The sequence below is a fragment of the Ictalurus furcatus genome, chromosome 16 (assembly GCF_023375685.1).
Source record: "Ictalurus furcatus strain D&B chromosome 16, Billie_1.0, whole genome shotgun sequence".
Taxonomy (NCBI): Eukaryota; Metazoa; Chordata; class Actinopteri; order Siluriformes; family Ictaluridae; genus Ictalurus; species Ictalurus furcatus.
The window spans coordinates 17527643-17546669 of NC_071270.1; the positions used below are offsets into that span (position 1 = coordinate 17527643).

The 19027-nt window shown below is 39.7% G+C and overlaps 1 protein-coding gene across 1 annotated transcript; it reads right to left on the bottom strand.

Moving 5' to 3' along the window:
- Positions 1-1779: 1779 nt before the first annotated feature.
- On the bottom strand, positions 1780-5516 carry LOC128620111 (zinc finger protein 703-like). Its single transcript, XM_053644788.1, has 2 exons — positions 4794-5516; positions 1780-3777 (listed from the first exon to the last, which is right to left on the bottom strand). The coding sequence occupies exons 1-2, from the start codon at positions 5046-5048 to the stop codon at positions 2272-2274; spliced, it is 1761 nt and encodes a 586-aa protein (XP_053500763.1). The 5' UTR covers positions 5049-5516; the 3' UTR covers positions 1780-2271.
- Between the last annotated feature and the right edge of the window lie 13511 nt (positions 5517-19027).

The window sequence follows — 19027 nt, forward strand, 5'->3', positions numbered from 1 at the left end:
TGTGAATGATGATATACAGATACTGACCTGACAGGCCCTGTTTTGGTTCTTTACAAGGCTATACAATAATATTGTTTCCAATCAAGCTGCCATTGTGAGCCATGGGAGTGGGATAATGTTGTCCAAAACCAATATTCCAGGATCAGATGAACGATTTTAAGCCTTTCCTTTTCTTATCATTGATGACCTGGGACCTGGGACCAGTCAAACCGACAAGATTCACTACTCAGATCTCAGTTGAGCCTAAGAAATGCTGAAGACTCGCAGGGTGATGGAAGAGTCACTGCAAAGTCATCATTAATCACTAGCCCTCATCTGTCACCTGCCCAGTGATGGCCTCAGACACCACCATCATTTCCTATTTTACCCTCACCATCCTCCAGCATTACATGCTGCTGGCAGTTAAAAGCACAGATTATTTTTCAGATGATGAAAAAGGAGCTAGAACACACAAACATGCCTGGGCAGAAACAGCTACGGTTCCTCTTTGGAACCTGAAAGGCCAGGCGGCTTTCCTTAGGGAATATAGGCAGCTTACACCACAAAGTTAATCTGTTAATTACAAAAGTGTGATTCATAGTAGCGAAAATGACTCAATGTAATTAAATTTAATTGAAATGTCCGTGGAATGGCAGTCCGGGAGGATTAATTACTACACACAGGGAAGAATGGGGAACGAAAAATAACATGTAAGAACAGAGACTGTAATAGCACACTGGGAACAATAATCTTCAAGGCAAACGTTTGCATAATGATACCTCAGCTGCAAATACGTCCGTTGACATCTGGTGTCACACTAAGTGACATGAAAGAGAAAGCCTTGGTACTGGACAAAAAGACAACTGAGGCAGGACACAAAGGTTGTACAACAGTACCACACCTAAAATATTCTGATGACACACTATGGCATGATGGAGAGGCAGAAATCAGTTGCACGGTCTGCAATAAGACAGTGTTCTATATTTATAACTTTGTAGCCAAATACAAAAGCATAGGGTGTAGCTGACTAGTGAAATGTTAATAACAGACCTGTAACTTGAGATTGACAATGGGCAGTTAGCTTGATTAGATTTAATCTTGCCAACATTATTATATGAAAATGATGTGTGATGAAATTTGTGTTTAATAAGTCTTTAAATACTTGTATATGTCAACCTAATTACCTGATAATGCTGACAATTCAAGGTTTCTACAATAGTTCTAACTGCAACACTCAATCAGTGTGTCGTGACATGAGACAGAACCAGATAACTCAGTGTAAAGGAAAAACTGCCCGGGTAAGTTGATAGATATCGCACTTAATGATATGGTCTCCAGAGACCTGTCTTATAAAGATAGGCCTGGACCAGTCTTACGTTGCTGATAAGATTTCACTTTGGTTGCTAGTAATGCTGAAATGAACAAATTTTGTTCTTAATACTATAATCCTAGACACTCTAATTATTTGTGAAAATACACAATAGTGAAAGACTAAATAGCAAATATATAGCATAGAACCTCAGTCAGAGATAGGATTAATATTGCATTGAAGGAAGGATGAAGAAATACAAAAGCATGGAGTTTAAATATAACCATTTCATTTATTTAACAAAATTATAACTCCAAAGTTGGACAGCTCTGCCATCGCTATTTTTCCTTTTTTTTTCTTTCATTGAAGCGGCACCTTAACCAGCCTAGTAATTTCGACACTTTACAAAAAATATTACAGCTCTTTAAGTCATTTATTTGTAAGCTGTTCAAAATAAAAAATAAGCATTTGGAAAGGCTAGGAGGACTTTTGACATGCACATTCATACCGCACAGACACAATAAGCAGACAGATTCAGACAGGACAGATTTATGAAAAGAAAAGAAACGTCTGAAGCGTAAGATTTGCAGCATAGTGTGTACAAATAATGGGCAGAGAACAGTTAAATTAAGAGTGAAATGAATAGATGAACTCAGTATTTCTGGAAGTAAACTGTTTTGGATTATAAATTGGAAAAAGCCAAGCGCTTGTTAAAAAATAAATACAATTCTGTTCAAAAACTGCATTGGCGCTTCAGTCTCACACAGTCTCAAGCTTGCATGCACCCTAGAACACCCATAATTTCAGCTGTTGGGGAGTCCATGGATTCCTTTTTTGTCCACCTTTTCTGTTCCATTCACTTTCCTTTTCCCATTATTGGGAAAATAGAGACAGGGTCAAATCCCAAGCGGGATGTCTTAGCAGTCATCATGCAAGTGCGCTGCTTGTTCTGGCTCTAGAATTCTGAAGCAATGGAGTCCATTTTACTGGTAGCCCAGGGCTGAGGCAGATCCCAGTCTCTGACTGTAGAGGGCGTAGTGGGAGTAATAGGGTGCAGAGGTTGGTAAAGAGTGCATGGGCAGTGTTGGTGCTGTGGGCAGTGGCATTTTACTGTAGGGATGGTATCGAGCCAAGCCCAAACTTGGAGGTGCCCTCAATGAGAAGGAAGCAGGAAGAGAAGCTGGACTGCTCTGGGGAGGCAGATGGAGGTGACATGCGGAGGAAGATGATGGATATGTGGACAGGAGCTTTCCATCCATGCCTGGCAGTGAGGTGTGTGTGCGCAGGTGGGCTAATAGCTCATCGGAGGTGGCAAAACGCTTATCGCATGGCCCGCTGGCTGAGACCCAGTTGCATGCATGTGGTAGAGGCTCATTGGGCAGCATGAAGCCATACGTGTAGAGTGGATGAGAAAGTGATGGTGTGATGCTGGAAGACAATGAGCTCTGGTGAAGCGAGTGCAATGGAGGATGATGGGGGTAAACCAATGGGAAGCCAGATTTTATTGAAGAGGAGGGGTCATGAACACATGTGCCACAGTTGCCACCTAGGTGTGGTGTGTTCGGGTAGCTTAAACAGTACGGGTCCCGACACAAACCCTGCATGAATGAAGGTGGAGATGCTCCAGTCAGTGGGCTTGAGCTGGGGTGTTTACCTGCAACTCCTACGCCAGCACCTCCGAGGCTGGACTTGGTATGGTCTAAGCCAGGAACAAACTGACCGGGATAGCCAGCATAAGTGCCCACTATAGAACCGTGGTAGCCCATGCTGGACGATGGGAGGGGGAAGACAGGGTGACTGGACTTGAAAGGAGAGATAGAAACAGGCCCGAGTCCTCCAGGCTGAGATGGTTGTGGGTCTGATTTGCCCTCGTTACTGGGGCTGCTTTCAGAGCTTGAGCTACTGGAGTTGACACTTGCTCTGGTATGGCTCGAATTGGCCAACTGAGGACTGTCCAGACTCACCTTACTTGACTCTGCCTCCTTCTTTGGGTTGCTGCTGCTGTCAGAGAGTGCCACTTCTGTGTTTTTTGCCTCCCCGTTTCCAGTCTGTGAATGTCCAGTGGAACGCATGGTGCTAGGTGAAAGAGTGTGTCTGTGCGCCTGAGTCTGTGAAGGCGAGCCCACTCTGGAACTTGGAGAAACAGTACGTGCATGGTGGGACTGACAGCTCGGTGTGCTACTGCCACCACTACCTCCACCCACGGGAAGACAAAAGCCAGGCTTGTTACTGCTGCTGCTGCTGATACTCCCATCCCTCTGGCTGTCTGGGCCTGTTTTGGAGTAAGGCTTGAAGCTGGACTTGTCATCCGATGAAGGACGTTGCTCTGCAAGTTTTAGGGATGAGGAGGAAGTGCGAGATGAGCCTTCTTTCTCACCCAGTCCACTAGACGTAATGGAGGCAAGTTTGGATGAAGACGGAGGATCCGGTTTACCTATCTGAGAACACGTCTGAGCCAAGAGGGCCAGTGGACTCTTCTTAGCATCCAGCTGGAAGGGAAATAAAAAAAATATATTTCAGTGAACGTAAATAGGTATTAAGAAAATAATAAAGATTTTCTTAATTGTACCATAATGTGCAGTACAGTGGTCACACTGAAGTGACAAAAATATATATAATATAATATAATATAATATAATATAATATAATATAATATATGTATACTATATATAGACGTACATTTGCTTAGAGTAATAGCACTAGTAATGATGTTTTATGTACTTTTAAGGATTTTAATTATACGATTTAGAAGTTATTAAAATTGCCCCTAACTGAAAAATAAAGTAAAATATAATACAATAGGACTTGAGGACCCAGCAATGTATGTTTTAATAATTTGTAAATTGTACTTTATATATATACAGATGGAAAGAGCGAGAAAGAGAGGCATCTTTATCTTAAAATATCTTAAAACCAGAAAATTTATTGTAAATCTTACATGTCAAATATTAAAATAGAAACAAAATAAGTCAAAAATCTAGCTGATACTGAAAATATGAATAATAATTTTTATTATTGGATTACTTGGACGTATATGTACATTGTCTAATTGTATTAATCCAAAATGTAATGCGGTCTAATGACAGAGAAGGTTTACGTTATTTGGAGTATTAAGAGTAGATCATATGTCCTCTTTTAGACTGCGTTTTAACTGCTACATTGGATGAAATGAAAATGATGTATTAAATCATCATATAAACAAATGTCTACAGTGAAAGCCTTGGCTGGATAGTGCATAGTGATGTGAATAGTGCATAGTAAAGTGAATAATGTAGTATATACTATAGTATGGAATGAAGTGAATGATGTAGTGTGTATTATTGTGTACAATTAAGTGTATAATGCAGTAAATAGCAACAATAGAGTATAAGTAAGTGAATAATGCAGTCCATATTAATATAGTGCGTAATAAAATAGTGCGTAGTGTAGTATATAGTAGAGTATAGTGTATCACTAGAGAGAAAAGTGAGTAGTGCAGTAGAGTATAGTATGCTATATAACATACCTCGATGCTGACGGGGGCAGATGTGAGGGGCTGCAGGTACTCCGGGTGGAGCAAGTGGCCCGAGTGCGCGGTCAGCATCTTCACTACTTTAATGGGGAGACGCTTCGCCTGACGCACAGGATCCGAGGGCTTTAACAAAGCGGTGGACGTGTCCTTAATTCCAGCGAGCTTTCTGAAAGTGAAGTTACCGTGTTGGGTCTCGGAGGTCGGGCTGCGTGAAGCGGAAACTGTAGATCCACTCAGAGTGTGGTGCATTGGGTGCGAGACTGAGCCGAGGAGCGGTGCGAGGAGCGGAACGATCACAGACGACACATCTTCATACAGTACAAACTCACTGGCTGGGTTTAACGCCCATGGTGTAGCCTACCTTTTTAAATAATCCACAACACGAATGTCCAGAACCTGTTTTTTCTTTCTTTCGCTTTTACAGGTGATGAATGTTTACTCCAAAGCCGTTCATAGTTCCGGTCCGTTCCGTGCGCGCGATGTGAAGCCGCAGATCATCCACAGCGCAAAATACAACTCTTTTTTTTTTTTTTTAAATATATATATATATAGTAGTTGACTTGATAACTGTTAAGAGGGAAAAGGCTAATCCACAATAACGCAGAGACAAAGACAGAAAACAGCAAGAACAAGAACAACCATTAAAAAAAAACAACAACCCAAGAACAGCACGATGCGCTTTGCTCTCCGTTCCTCAGCCCTGCAACACGCTCCTGCTCCGTCTTGTGTAATTCAAGTAAACGAAACGCGAGGAGGACCTTCCAAGTCCGCGAGCCGCCGACCAATCAGCGCTTGCTGCATCGCTAATGAGATGGGAGGGGCTGTTCGGGGCGGGGCTATCTCCTTTGATCCCACCCATCGATCCTTTGTCATATCCATGTTCATTATGGCACCAGAGTGACAGCAAGGCTCTCCAAATGTCATTATAGATCAGACTCTCCGCACACTCGTGCTTGATAAATGAGATCTTACCTGCTTCAGGATCCACAGAGCAGCGATAATGAACTAGCTGGAGGAGCGCAGGAGAGACAGAGGGCGCACGATTCAGAAAAATCCTACACTAATCCCTAGCAAAGGGGATATCTCGCCAAGCTGACACTTAAATTGGGCTATAAATCTAAAACCAACACTGGAGACTAGCAATTTGTTATATCATAGATCTATAAGTTTGAACCAAGGCAACCCATTTAGAAGAATAGCCAGAGCACTAACATCCTGCCAAATGCTTTAGAAGCAATATCCATATATTTCCACTAGCCTATATGATCTTTGGTTTCCACCAATCTTTTTAAATTAGGGTTTAATTATGGATGATAATGCTTCAGCATGCCCCCTACGTCAGCTCTATACATTTCCGTTCAAGTAAATGAAATGTAATTTGCTAGTGCCCTCTGGTATCAATTGTGCACTGAAGAAAACCCAGTAATAAAACAAGAAGGACTCTGTAGTTCTGTCTGTAAAACTGGAATGTTAATAACTTTATTGCATTGCTGCTCCTCACTGATTTGGCAATGAGCTAATTTTGTTAACCTAATTACACAATGAATGGGTTAAAGAGCTTAAAAATTATGCCTGACAAGTGCTATTAGTGGCAGCCTGAAATAGTCGCAGCTGGAGTGGCTTTGAAGCTGAGAATCCTTTCGCCATCTCAGTTGAGTGAGAAATGTAGATCCATTCTGTATAACATGCGCATGACGCTCAACTCTGCAAATAGGAATGTTGGACTTCTCATTCTGCATTAGGACATAGATGATTCATTGTTGGTCAAAAGACCCACTTTATATTTCAGTGTACGTTCCTTTCACGTTTTATTATATGATATAATAAACTGCTTGTACGTGTTTGCTATCAGAAACAATAGTTGAATAGAATTTTATTGTGATGAAAATTATTATTTGCTTTTAAGTGATTATTAGTGAACACGAGATAATGTTTGACAGTAGTGTTATGGGTACTACACTGATGTCTGACCTCTGTCAGACATTTCAGACTCCCTCTGAGGTTAGCTGAGGTCAGTGCAGTGATAAGAAGATTGCGGGGGCAAAAAGGTCAGGGGTTAAGTTGCTATAAGTTGATATAAGCAATGTTGCTTAATTTTGTTCAACATAATTTGACAAGGGTTTCTCAAACATTTTTTAGCCAGGGATACATTTAATTGTAAAAAAAAAAAAGATAAATTCAGCAAACCCCCTCAGTAGAGATTTATTTCATGAACAGGGTTACTAAATGAATATTATTTTGACATGTTCAGTAATATTTTGTCTTTTTATTTATTTATTTATTTTTTTTTTTATAGCCGTAGTGCTTTGTATTCCTGAACATTCCAAGGACACAGCACCAAATTGGCATTGTTTATAAGACTACTAGTTTTTGAGTTATTAAGGTCTGGATTAAACCTGTTCAACCAAAGTGACCAGTTAAATACTATTAATATATAGAGATCAAAAAGATTAAAACAATAACTTTGACAATGGCGGGTTGTCATTTCCATCACTTTAACGTTAACTAAAAAAAAAAAAAAAAAAATCACAGACCCCCTGATTTTGCTTCACAGATGCATCTTTGAGAACCACTGAGCTAGACAAATGAAACAGACAAAACCATGTGCATAGTAGTGTCAAAAAACAAAATAGGAAGTTACTCTGAAATCAGTAGACTGATTTATTTTAGATTATCAGGAAAAATTAAACATGACCGGTCAAACTAGTATGTGCAAAACTTGCACAGTGAGTACTTCCCTAACCCTAATCTCAACATTGTCAACTCATCAAGCGAACTGTCATTGACGTTTTATATAGGAAAGACATTCTACATTTCTTCATTATCTTCTTTTAATCTCATCATAATCTCATCGTTCTCTCCATGAGACCACAAGCCTGATCATGCTCTTAGCTTTATTGCCAGCGGGAATGTTACCAAAGGACGACCTCACCATAGGGTCATGACCTCAGATATGAACTGCTCTAGCAGACACACTGATCTTAAATCAATGGAATGCTCATTCTATTATTTCTTTCACACCTCCTAAACGTTTCTTTATCTCTTTTCACATACCCCTAGTAATTTTTAATTACTGGTTACGGGAAAAACAACAAAAAAAGAGAGATAATTTACGACCCGGGTTTGTTTTCACTTCAGTCATCCAGATGAGTGAAGGTGGTGCGGTTGAGTTGAAAAGCTTGAGAAACAAGCAGAGAGGAGGAGACTGGGGTGAGAGAAAGAGAAAGAGAGAATAAAAAGACAGCAGGAGGGAGGAAAGTCGAATGGCCGGTGAGAGAAAGGGTCTGAGAGGGGATATGGTAGGAACAATAGGGAATTGCTATGGGATGTTTCATGGGTCGCCTTGAAGTTGCTCGTCAACAGATGTGTCACCATGTTAATGACTGATTGCCGTTTCCTGTTGTGGATGGTGGTCAAACAGGTCTCCAGTTGTGAGGTCAATAAATCTTGTGGATGGATAAGTGGACCTGATGGCCATTATACCTACACAGGGGCACTTCATTTTAATGACACTTTAATGGTTGTTCTTCAAAAATGTGCTGCTTTGAGCAGAACAAGTCTTTAAACATGTTAAAGAAAAGAAAAAAAAAACTATCTGTATTTCTCACTTAACTGCTAAGAAACATTACAAAATGTTCCAAATAACAAAAGAGAGTGAGTTACTAAAAAAACAGATTAGTAATAAAATCAGATTAGTAATAAAATTAAGCACAATACATATGATCATTATAAGCAGCATCAATTCATCATACGCTACTGAACGTACATGAAAATGGCGTGTTTTAAATTCTATTAAAATAACTCTCAAATATTTAAAACATCTAAAAAAAAAAACCCACCATACACATCTGTCCGTACTTCTTTATTTGATTTAATTTATTTATTATTGCCCAATAAAATTGTTCCAGGAACTCTGTCTTTCATCCCAGCTCAAAAAGCCTGTGATAAATCTTTCACTAATCCATAATAATACATAGAAATCGTTCTATTTATGTGCTCTTAACATGTCAAAAAAAAGAAAGAAAGAAATGGCAGTATAAATTGGAAATTAAAGGCACACAGTGTATTCTCACATGAACCCTTCTCATATTCCTGCCAACAAAATTTAATTTGCTTAGGATTTTCATCAAATCCTCTCAACAAACCAAGACAGCTACAATCACCAAACACGTTTTATTTAGTCAAATAAAGAGGCATAATTTAATAAGGTTTGGTGTAATTTTGTTAAACCATGTTTAAGGACTTCATAGATATTTTTGTAAAGGGGAAAAATGTATGCAAACACACACACACACACACACACACACACACACACACACACACGCACAGATCTGCCATCCATCTTAATAGCTTCTGAAATCCTCTTTATTTTCATCTTCCCACACCTGGCTAAGCTTGATCTCTCTGCACTGCCAGTCATGTGTGTGTTAGACTTATCAGCTCTTAGCTTTAGATTTCAGTCAACCTCCTCTCCACTCCTTCATCTGTCATCACAACAATGACATCAACGCGTAAATATTTAAAACAACAAGATTGCCTTAATGTCACAGTGTTTGCTTTCACACCCAGAGATAGACAAGATGTAGACACGATGACACATAAACGCAGGTTGTTCAGTAATTCACAGTAAAAGAAAACAAACTTGGCAATCCCATACATGCAGGCAAAGACACACACACACACACACACACACACACAAAGGCATGCATTGTGTTGCTTATGTTGAAGTTATCAGTACGAGCGGGTGGGGAATGTATTTGGTTGGCGCATGCCAGTCATCAGGGCTAAGATCTGATTGTGTGTGCTCTGTTGTGTGAAATTTCATCTGACATCAAAGGTGTTTATTTCCTCACCCGTAACTGATTTGTGATGGAGCCCTTACTGTCTCTTAACAAGCTTCACCACAGTATGTTGTACTAAACATAGCCTTTCTCAGGACAAACCACTGTCTCACTCTTGACAGAGAGCTGCTGTCTATCTCTCTCTCTCTCTCTCTCTGTTTCTTTTGACTGGCTCTTACACCTGGAACATAATAATGATAATGAGTCTTTATTAATGACATATACATTACAGCACAGTGAAATTTTTTTCTTCGCATACCCCAGCCTGTCAGGAAGCTGGGGTCAGCCATGATACAGCACCCCTGGAGCAGAGAGGGTTAAGGGCTTTGCTCAAGGGCCCAACAGTGGCAGCTTTGCAGTGCTGGGGCTTGAACCCCCAACCTTCCAATCAGTAACCCAGAGCCTTAACCACCAAGCCACCACTGCCCCCCTTTAATACTGTACAATACTGAACCCAGATCGAATGACAGATTTCATAGATTTTTCAGCCATTAGACCCTCCAGACTACAAGACTCGTCCAAAATAAAACACCACACACTTTCAGAGTATGCTCACAAATCAATGATCTTGAGAACAAAACGTGGCATCGGATCAATACACACATGCTGGATGACAGTTTAGTGTGGCGCTCATTGAATATGAGTCTTTCACACATGACATCAAGGTTGTGTTTTTACATGAAACAGTCAGCGTCCACAGCCCCACACTACAGTCCTAAATATTGAACAACCATGACTGGCCTGTGAGTAGATTGGACAGATTAATATTGGATTTTTCATACATGGGACCACAAGATAAACTGGAAAGATAATCCTTTTAAAACCAGCGTGAAAGTGAGACACCTTTTGTGATCGACAGGAAGTGTGAATCAGCCTCAAAATTGGAACAATTAATCGCTCGTCAGTCCCTCCAGGATTTCGCCACTTTGCAATCGCAGAAATTAACACAACATACACAACATTCGGAAAAGCTTGCAATGTTTCAAAATGAATGCAGATTTTCCACAGATTTGGGTGTCATGTGATGTCATCACAACACGCATTCAGCGCTCTTCGATTCACATGCATCAAACATGAGTACAGCTAAATGGTCGCGTTTACGAACAAACATCACTGTGAAAGACAGTTTTATAGTTCAAAAATTCATGTAGTTTTCTGCAAAAAAAAAAAGCACAAAAATCTTCACAAGTTGCATTGCAATTTTTGATTTAAAAAAAAAAGCCGCAACAAAATCAAGCATTCTGTACGGACTGTTTAGTATGGCCCAAACAGTAGGCAACTACATTGACACTGATTCAAACACTCAGAGTTGTGAGGATAGTTATTATTAAACATACTAAAGGATACATGTATTTGAAATGAAAGAACAATAAAAACAAATGATCTAAATATGCTGGACTCTGATGCTGCCATGATGGCTACCTGTCTTTATATGTTCCATGTGTTTATATTACAATCCATATGGATCATGACTCCATATTACCTTAGCAGGTGAAATCCCGCTGAAGTATCATCGATCATCCGGATTGATACGAGCTCTCAGTCGTGCTCTGGTGTAGGAACACTGTTCTCATTATAGTGATCGAGGGATCCATAGTAGTTCTTTGGGAACGGTTAAGGTACAAGGAAATTGATGGTGACTGCTGGACCCTGGGGCACGAAACAAATGTCTTTGACTTTCTCTGAGCCTCTGCTGTGGTGGCAGTGTTGGAACAATCTATTACTATTGATCCTTACTTGATTTTGAGGGAAAGCAAAGCCAGATGTGGCTGTACTTTCCAATTCTGTCTCAGTGAACTCTCACAGAATGTACTGAACAGTCACGCTCAAAGGTGGACTTGTTCCAGATTTCATGATTTGACACCATTTTATACAGTTTCCAGCAATATATATATATATATATATATATATATATATATATATATATATATATATATATATATATATATATTTTTGTCACATATTCAGTTATTTGGAGTGCTATGGCACTTGTTAAACAACATGAGAGCTTATGATCTATGTCATAAGAACCTCAGCCAGGAGGCATAAATCCCTGCCCATCCACTCTATTGTCACTGCATGGTGGTTGTTGACAGATGCATAGATATCCATCACCACAGATGGCTTGAAGGCACAGGGAAATAAAAGACCAACTGTCTTTGATTTAGAAACCTTCATTAATACTGAGCAGATCCATAAAACTCACTTGACCTTCACAATCCCTTAAAGCTCACTCAAGGCCTGTCATTTATCAATCCCACTAAATTAGCCGCTGTAATGGAGAAGTCAATAGAGAATTAAGGGAATCTAAAATTGAATATAATGTTCTATCCTTTCATGCATGGAAAAAGGAAAAAGTGAAATTTATGTAATGTCTTACATAATCACTAAGAACAAGAAGATTCGTTCTAATAGGCACAATTTTTTTCTTTACATTGGCAATGCAATCTAAATCTCACTAAAATATTGGATTGCTATGTATAGACTAAAATGCAAAATTGACATTTTCCATTCAATAATAGCCTCTGGACTGGACAGCATGACCACCATTAGTGTATAAATCCTTTCCGATTTCTTTCATTTTAAGGGGCAGTGCTGGTCCTTCTGATATATGAAAGCAATTCTACAGATAATCATGTTACATTTTCCCACGACTGTATCAGCTGACAGTGTCTCATTTTATTTCATTATTATCTGGCCACATCACAATGTTGCACATTTCATTATTATACAATCCTAATTTGGCAACAAATCCACTCAATATTACTTGTACATGTGTGTAGCAGCCCTTCCATTACCATTTGGAGTCTTGAACATGCTGTAGTGGAGAGTAGGGTGTCATCACAGTCGGTGTGTCATCACACTCTCCATCTGTTAGCACTAAGCACAATTTTAACCTCCGCATAGCGTGCCATATGGGTTCTGCCGACAGTTTGTCAAGTGCACCTCTGCAGAGAGACTAGGAAACTGGACCCAGAGATGTCTGTCTTTGAGTGAGTCTGTCTACTTTTATAGCACCAGAGCATGCAAAAAACAAAACAAACAAACAAAAAAAACCCCAACAACAACAACAACAACTAAAAAGTGCCTGAGTTACAGCTAACACCTTTCAACAGGTGTTGTGCGAATCCATGTTCCAGCTCAGCAGCTTGATTCCATGGTAGGGTTTTTGCCCTCCCTATGTGCTCCCTGACCTAAGACAGGATGGATACTGTGAGAGAAAGGGAAGGATTGCAAAACTCAGGACCTGTCAGTTAGCACATGAGTGAGAAGGGTGGGTGCTGGCTGACGAGCTTTGAAGTAAGGACGGCTGCGGGCCTCCAATTAAAAGTCCATGATTGTGTAAGTAAATCAATTCTTATCAGGCCTGTCACATCAAACAAAATCATTATTATGAGTTTCCGCCTTCATAATTCATCTCAGACTTGACATCTGACAACTACAGGTTGGCAAATTGCATAACAGAAAACTTGGACTGGAGTTCCTCAAGTGTGGAATGGATGAAACGAATCAGAAATTGTTTCCTGCTGCACTCCATGGAAAAGAAGACCATGATTTGAGCAGATGCATTCTTGGAAAAAAAAAAAAAAGAAGGTTATTCAAGGTTTCTTTAGACAGTTAGGGGTTCTTAGCTAAAAGCCTTCTACCGGGTACCCTTTCTGATAGGGACAGACTCAGCTGTTGGTTTCCTCTAGATCCTAAGGGTTCCTTCAGAGGGGCCACTACAAAATCCTTGAGGTTTTTATATCCCCATTGAGCAAGTAAAACTGGACTATGACTCAGTGGAGATCTTATAAAAACTTATGAACATTGAGGATTAGAAAGTTGGGTTGGAGTTAATACTTATTTCAGAAGCTATTAATTAGGTTCCTATAGCAGCACGGCTCCTTAATTGAAACGATAGTTTTTAATTGAATGTGCTCATTCTAATGTTACAGCACTAAAAGTCATTCACATGGATGTGTATTACAGACACATCGTAATAATCGAAGGTTAATAAACGGAATAAAATATGTTATTTAACAAAGAAGAATGGACAGTCATTAATATGGTGAAGCTATTACAAAGAAGACATTTTTATATTTAACATTTATGGAAGGAGTCTCTAGTGTCATTGCCTTGTAACAATACATTTTCTGAAGGGTGAAAAAGACTTTGTTCTTTCCTGGTAACATGCAAACTGCTTTTTTTTTTTGTCTTATTAACTTTAAAAGAGAGAAAAAAAGAGTGGCTAGTGAGGAGACAACTGCTTCAGCTGTTATAACACAGCATACTTGATAAGAGGAGCTAACTTGCCTTGCAGATATTCCACAGTATTAAATGTAGCTATAAACAGTTAGTGTATTGTATGATGTGTTGTTCATTAAATAATTAAAAATTGCAATCATTGGCAAATTACTTTGGTAAAAGAAGAAGAAAAAAAAAAACACTTGGAAAAGAATCATCTTTGGGGTGGAAAACAACCTCTTGTTGATTATGTTCCCCCGACAACACGCCCTGTCATGCTTTATTCCTTACTTACAAGTTCTAATGTATAAAATCAGACAAAATCCAGTCACATCACCTTTGTTTGTTTGAATTTGTACAAATTTCACATAAGATCATAAGATCAGGTTGACAAAACTCTTTTACTAATTCTATCACATCAGCAAAATATTTAAAAGTAGGGAAATAGTACTTTAGTACTAATGGTATTTCTTGCAAGCTACCAAATGTTTACGCAAATGTTGATGTGTTGAGCGACTGGGAAGATCCTCAAGCTTTAGTCTAATGTAGTCATTAGTCTTAAACTGGTGTTTAATATAACACATTTCCAGAGAGGGCTCCAAATAGACCTCCTTTAGGAACCCAAGGACCCTAACTGGCCAAAAATCCCTTAATCATATGATCCTGACTATTAAATATTCAAATATTGTGTATTAAGTGGTATTAAAGTCATATTCCACATGTATTAAATCATTCAAAATCTGACAGAAAAGTCTTCCGAAAAATAAATAGTACACCACTGTCATTTTGTAAATGTTATATCGTGAAAAGGTAAAGATTATTTGTAACCGTCTCTAGAAGTTCCCCTTAAATCGCCTCCCTCATTTATAAGGACACATCGCTGTACTTGAGAAGTTAGATTGAACTGTCTGAGCCATAATTAATTTCCTCCCGATGAATATATGAATATGAACCAGCGCTATATTTTAGAAAATGCCTTCAACGCTGCTTCCCAGAATGTGATTATGCTTGGCCCAGAAAGGCGGCAGAAGTCGTTTTTCACCTGAACAAGCATTACTTTGTCATGTTGAGCATTATTCAAAGTCACTGAGCTGCTCTAGCACCTATGAAATATTTCCTCTATTGACCTCAGCTTCTGCTGAACTAGGACAATCATTCCCCCAATGAACGTGTCCCACCCTGTAAAGGACCTGGCATATCATCAAACCTCGCTGAAATGCTAAATTACTCTCTTAGATGCATGTGCTTAGTTCTAATTATGCGATTCCTGGATCTTCTCCATTTTTCCTCTCAGTTTCTGCCTAACTGTGCTATATGTAACTGCAAAGCTAGGTCTACGTCGTGTGTAAAGTTTAAAATAAAATAAAAAAAATCCTTCATGCAATAAATGATCTGAAGGTGTGTTTATAGCCTTAACTGTGGCCTACATTTGGATAAAGTTATATAAGCCAGGCAATGGATGAACCCAGGCTTTCCTGAGTTATTTTCTTTCGGAAGGTTATAACGGCGAACTGTCATTAATAACTCTGACATGTTGAGCTACGGGTCGGGAGATCGAGGCTGGAAAAAAGCAAAGGGCCAGGAGTAGGAGCCATTTTGGTTATTGTCTGGCTTGACGAATGGCTCTCAGAACAAGGCAGAGCATACATCATATCACCTTTAATGGCTCCACATCTCAACGGCCATAATTCACCTGGCTTAAACAGAGAAAGGGGAGTGAAATATGGCATTGTATATTCCACACAAGACACATTTATGAGTCCTCCCTGCTGTATAAATGCAGTGATTGCACTTTCAAAGTAGCATGTCAGCCCGCGCCGCTGAGTACAACCAGCTGCCCCAACACAGAGACGGGCGGATGCAGCGAGAGAGACAAATTATAGTGCTGGCTGTGTCCAGCGTCTATTCAAAAACTCTCTCTTGCGGCCGTAAATTTATAGTGTTTGTGCTTACTGCTATTAAAACCAAAACCGTGGTTGGGTGACGGCCATCCATTTCAGGCCGGCAGCTGGAGGGAATTCCTCACTGACAGCTCGGCCCAGAGGCAGAAGCTTGGAGAGAAAACAGCCGAGTCTGACGGTCCACGTCCACACACAAACACGTATATGCATACATACAGTACGTACACGGATGAAGAAGTCGTCTGGATATGTGAGTGCGATGTTTGTTTTAGAACAGCACAAGGCCTAAAAGAAAACTTTAATGGCAGTCATTTGTCATGGCTGTCACTTTGATCACTCACATCCCTCAAAGTTGATGAATGAGGCACTGCTGCAGAAACAGATGGGGACATAGTTAGGCCAAAGTTGTGTTTGCCTGGGCAAATTTGTTTGCTGATTAAAGAATGCTTTTCTTTGGCTGTCCCGCTGGCGTACTAAGTGTGCTGAAATGCATAGGCTTACAGATATGACCATCATACCCAGGATACACACACATATACAAGCAGTACATTTACACGTACACCTGTGTTTCTCATCTCTCATCCTGTTATGGTTCTGATATAATCTGCACTTTATCACTCTTAAGCATCAGCTATACAACCAGCATAATTTTATCCCACTCTCATCTCCTCTTGATTTTTCTGTCGAATTTGTGTAGCTTCACTGTTATAAAGCATATGGTTACTTTTCATGCCTCCTCTGCATTTACTCATTTGCACCCTCCTCCTCTTTCCCTCTCATTCTTTCACTTTCTCTCTGCCTCTGGGTGTCTGTGGATATTAAAATTAAAATCTATTCTGGAAACCTGCCACCAGCACATCATTTATTTTAGCCAGGGCCAAGAAGATTTATTGTTGTGTACATCTTCAAGCCTTTTAGAAGATCAAAGTTGCCAGGCATAAATCACAGTGCCTTGCAAATCCAAACAAATTCTCCATTTCTTTCTGTCAGGCCGTCCTCCCCTTTCCCTCCCCTGAGACCCAGGAAAGATTCTCTCTCTTTTGCTCATCTTTCATTTGTTTCTATATGCTATCGTGAACAATATACACTCAGTTTATTAGGACACCACAAGACCACATCAGGTTACATTCCTGTCAGCCAAGAACAAGAATCTGGGGCTACAGTAGGCACACATTCAAAAAAAAATAGACAGCTGAAGATTGGAAAAACATTGCTTTTTTACTGCGTCTGTGCCTAATGTAGCGGATTCCTGTTTTCTGTTGTTTTAGCCCATTCGTCTCAAGTTTCAGAGTGCTGATGCTTTTCTCTTCACCATGGTTGTTGTCATATCTCAGCCCAGCCACGACTCGGTTTCCCGGGAAACACCGCTAACTACAAACATGGCTGCTGAGGACTACACTTCCCACACACGCATGCGCTCACCTTCCCCGGAGTTCTAATAGCACACACCTGCATCCAATCACACACACACTCTTACCACAGCACTTAAGAGACTTTGGATGCATACAGACTTTGCAAAGTAAACGTTCAGTTGACTTGTTCTCTGCCGTTATCCAAGCCTTATTCTCGTGTTTTGACAAAGTGACTTTGACCAGTGTTTATGTCCCTGACCTCTTATTCTGCCTTGCCCTGTTTTGTTTGTTTGCCTGATCGCCTGACCCCTGCCTGTTTCACGACCACGAACTTTGCCTTTTCCTTTGGATTATTCTGCCTGATTCTATCACCTGCATCTGCTTCCGTCTTCTACCACGGTACATGACAGTTGTAAAGAGCAGTTATTCGAGTTACAGTAGCCATTTCTACAAACATTCTGTACAGAAACCTTAACTGTTCATTCAGTCATTGACAAAAAATAGACATACAAACAACAGAGGACATATGAATATCGACTTAATAGAACTTCAGAAGAGAGGAGTTGGTTTCATCATTGGTCTTTGTCTATATTATTTATATAGAAACATATTATATCTTGTTGCATTAACTTACAATCTTTTTGGCATACAGTATATTCCGCTGAGGTGCTAATTTTCTTAGCTCGACTTAGGCTTTACTTAAAGGCATTGATAATATTAAGTATTAATTATTCCCTTATGGAAAAATCACATACGTTTCACAAAAAATAAAAACACATGCATAATATATGAGTCCTGATATGAAATCATGCGATTCAATTCATGTGATGTCTATTTCTTTGTACTATTTTAGGCAGACAGACAGACAGACAATCAGACAGATAGAGTAGCTATGGAGGCTCTGGGAGTAAAATAGAAGTAGCTCCTGCTAAATGCAACAGAGATGAACAAATCAAATGAGGTCTTCAGAATGTGTCTGCCACCCGGGTTTCACTCTGGAAGATGGATCTGATACTTCAGTGGCCCACAGGGACGGGTTCATCGTTTTTCATGTGTGATCCACTGTTGTCTGGTAGATCTTATCAAGTCACAGTGGCTGCAAACAGAGAGTGAGCAAGCCTAGTACAGACTAAATAAAAGAAGGGGGTGGGTGATGAAAATGTCAAGGATTATCTTCACTTTTGCAAACCCTGTGATGTCGTATCAAACCGGATTTGTTGTAAACGACTTGGCAGTGAGGGAGATGATGATATTGGGTGGTGCAGAGGATGAGAGGATTTCTGTTGAATAATTTATTATTTTTTTTTGCTTCCGCCTTCCTTTTCTTGCCACATGCCATCTTTCACGACTGTTTTGTTTTAGTCAGATTGTACCCTCTGAGGGAGTAGTGCAGAGTGTGAACAATGTTGTCAGGGCATGCTGTTCTGCTCTTTGGATGTAAAGGAAAGAATGGGAGTAAAAAAAGAAGGCAACACAAAGGTACAATTTACGACTGACAATCTTACCATTCATATGAATACACTGATATTATATTGCTAATTGTTACGTCACATTATCATGTCAACACGTAATTGCTGGGCATGTCACTGTCACTCTTTCTTTCATAACATTGTCATATAAATGCCATTTCTGTGCTTCTCATTAAAATGTCCACTTCAATTTCATATAATTTGATTTCATTAAATAGATTGCAATCATTTTAATTATGACTGATTTGGAAGCGATTTAATTGCAAGATCAAAAATCTCTTCAAAGCATTTTTAAAATCCGAGAGTGTGTGATTAAAGCAGGCCAGAAGTGAGAACACAGTAAACACTCGCTCTGCTGACATCAACACTTCTGTGCCCAAAATGTCACTCGCTGCACCCCAACGTGCTGACACAAGACGAATGACTCTTAAAGATGAG

What these genes read in the sequence shown, in the direction of transcription:
- LOC128620111 (XM_053644788.1), bottom strand. Translation starts at nt 5,048, where the DNA reads ATGCACCACACTCTGAGTGGATCTACAGTTTCCGCTTCACGCAGCCCG. An exon ending in CTGCCCCCGTCAGCATCGAG is followed by an intron (nt 3,778 to 4,793) that starts GTATGTTATATA and finishes TTTCCCTTCCAG; the next exon opens with CTGGATGCTAAGAAGAGTCC.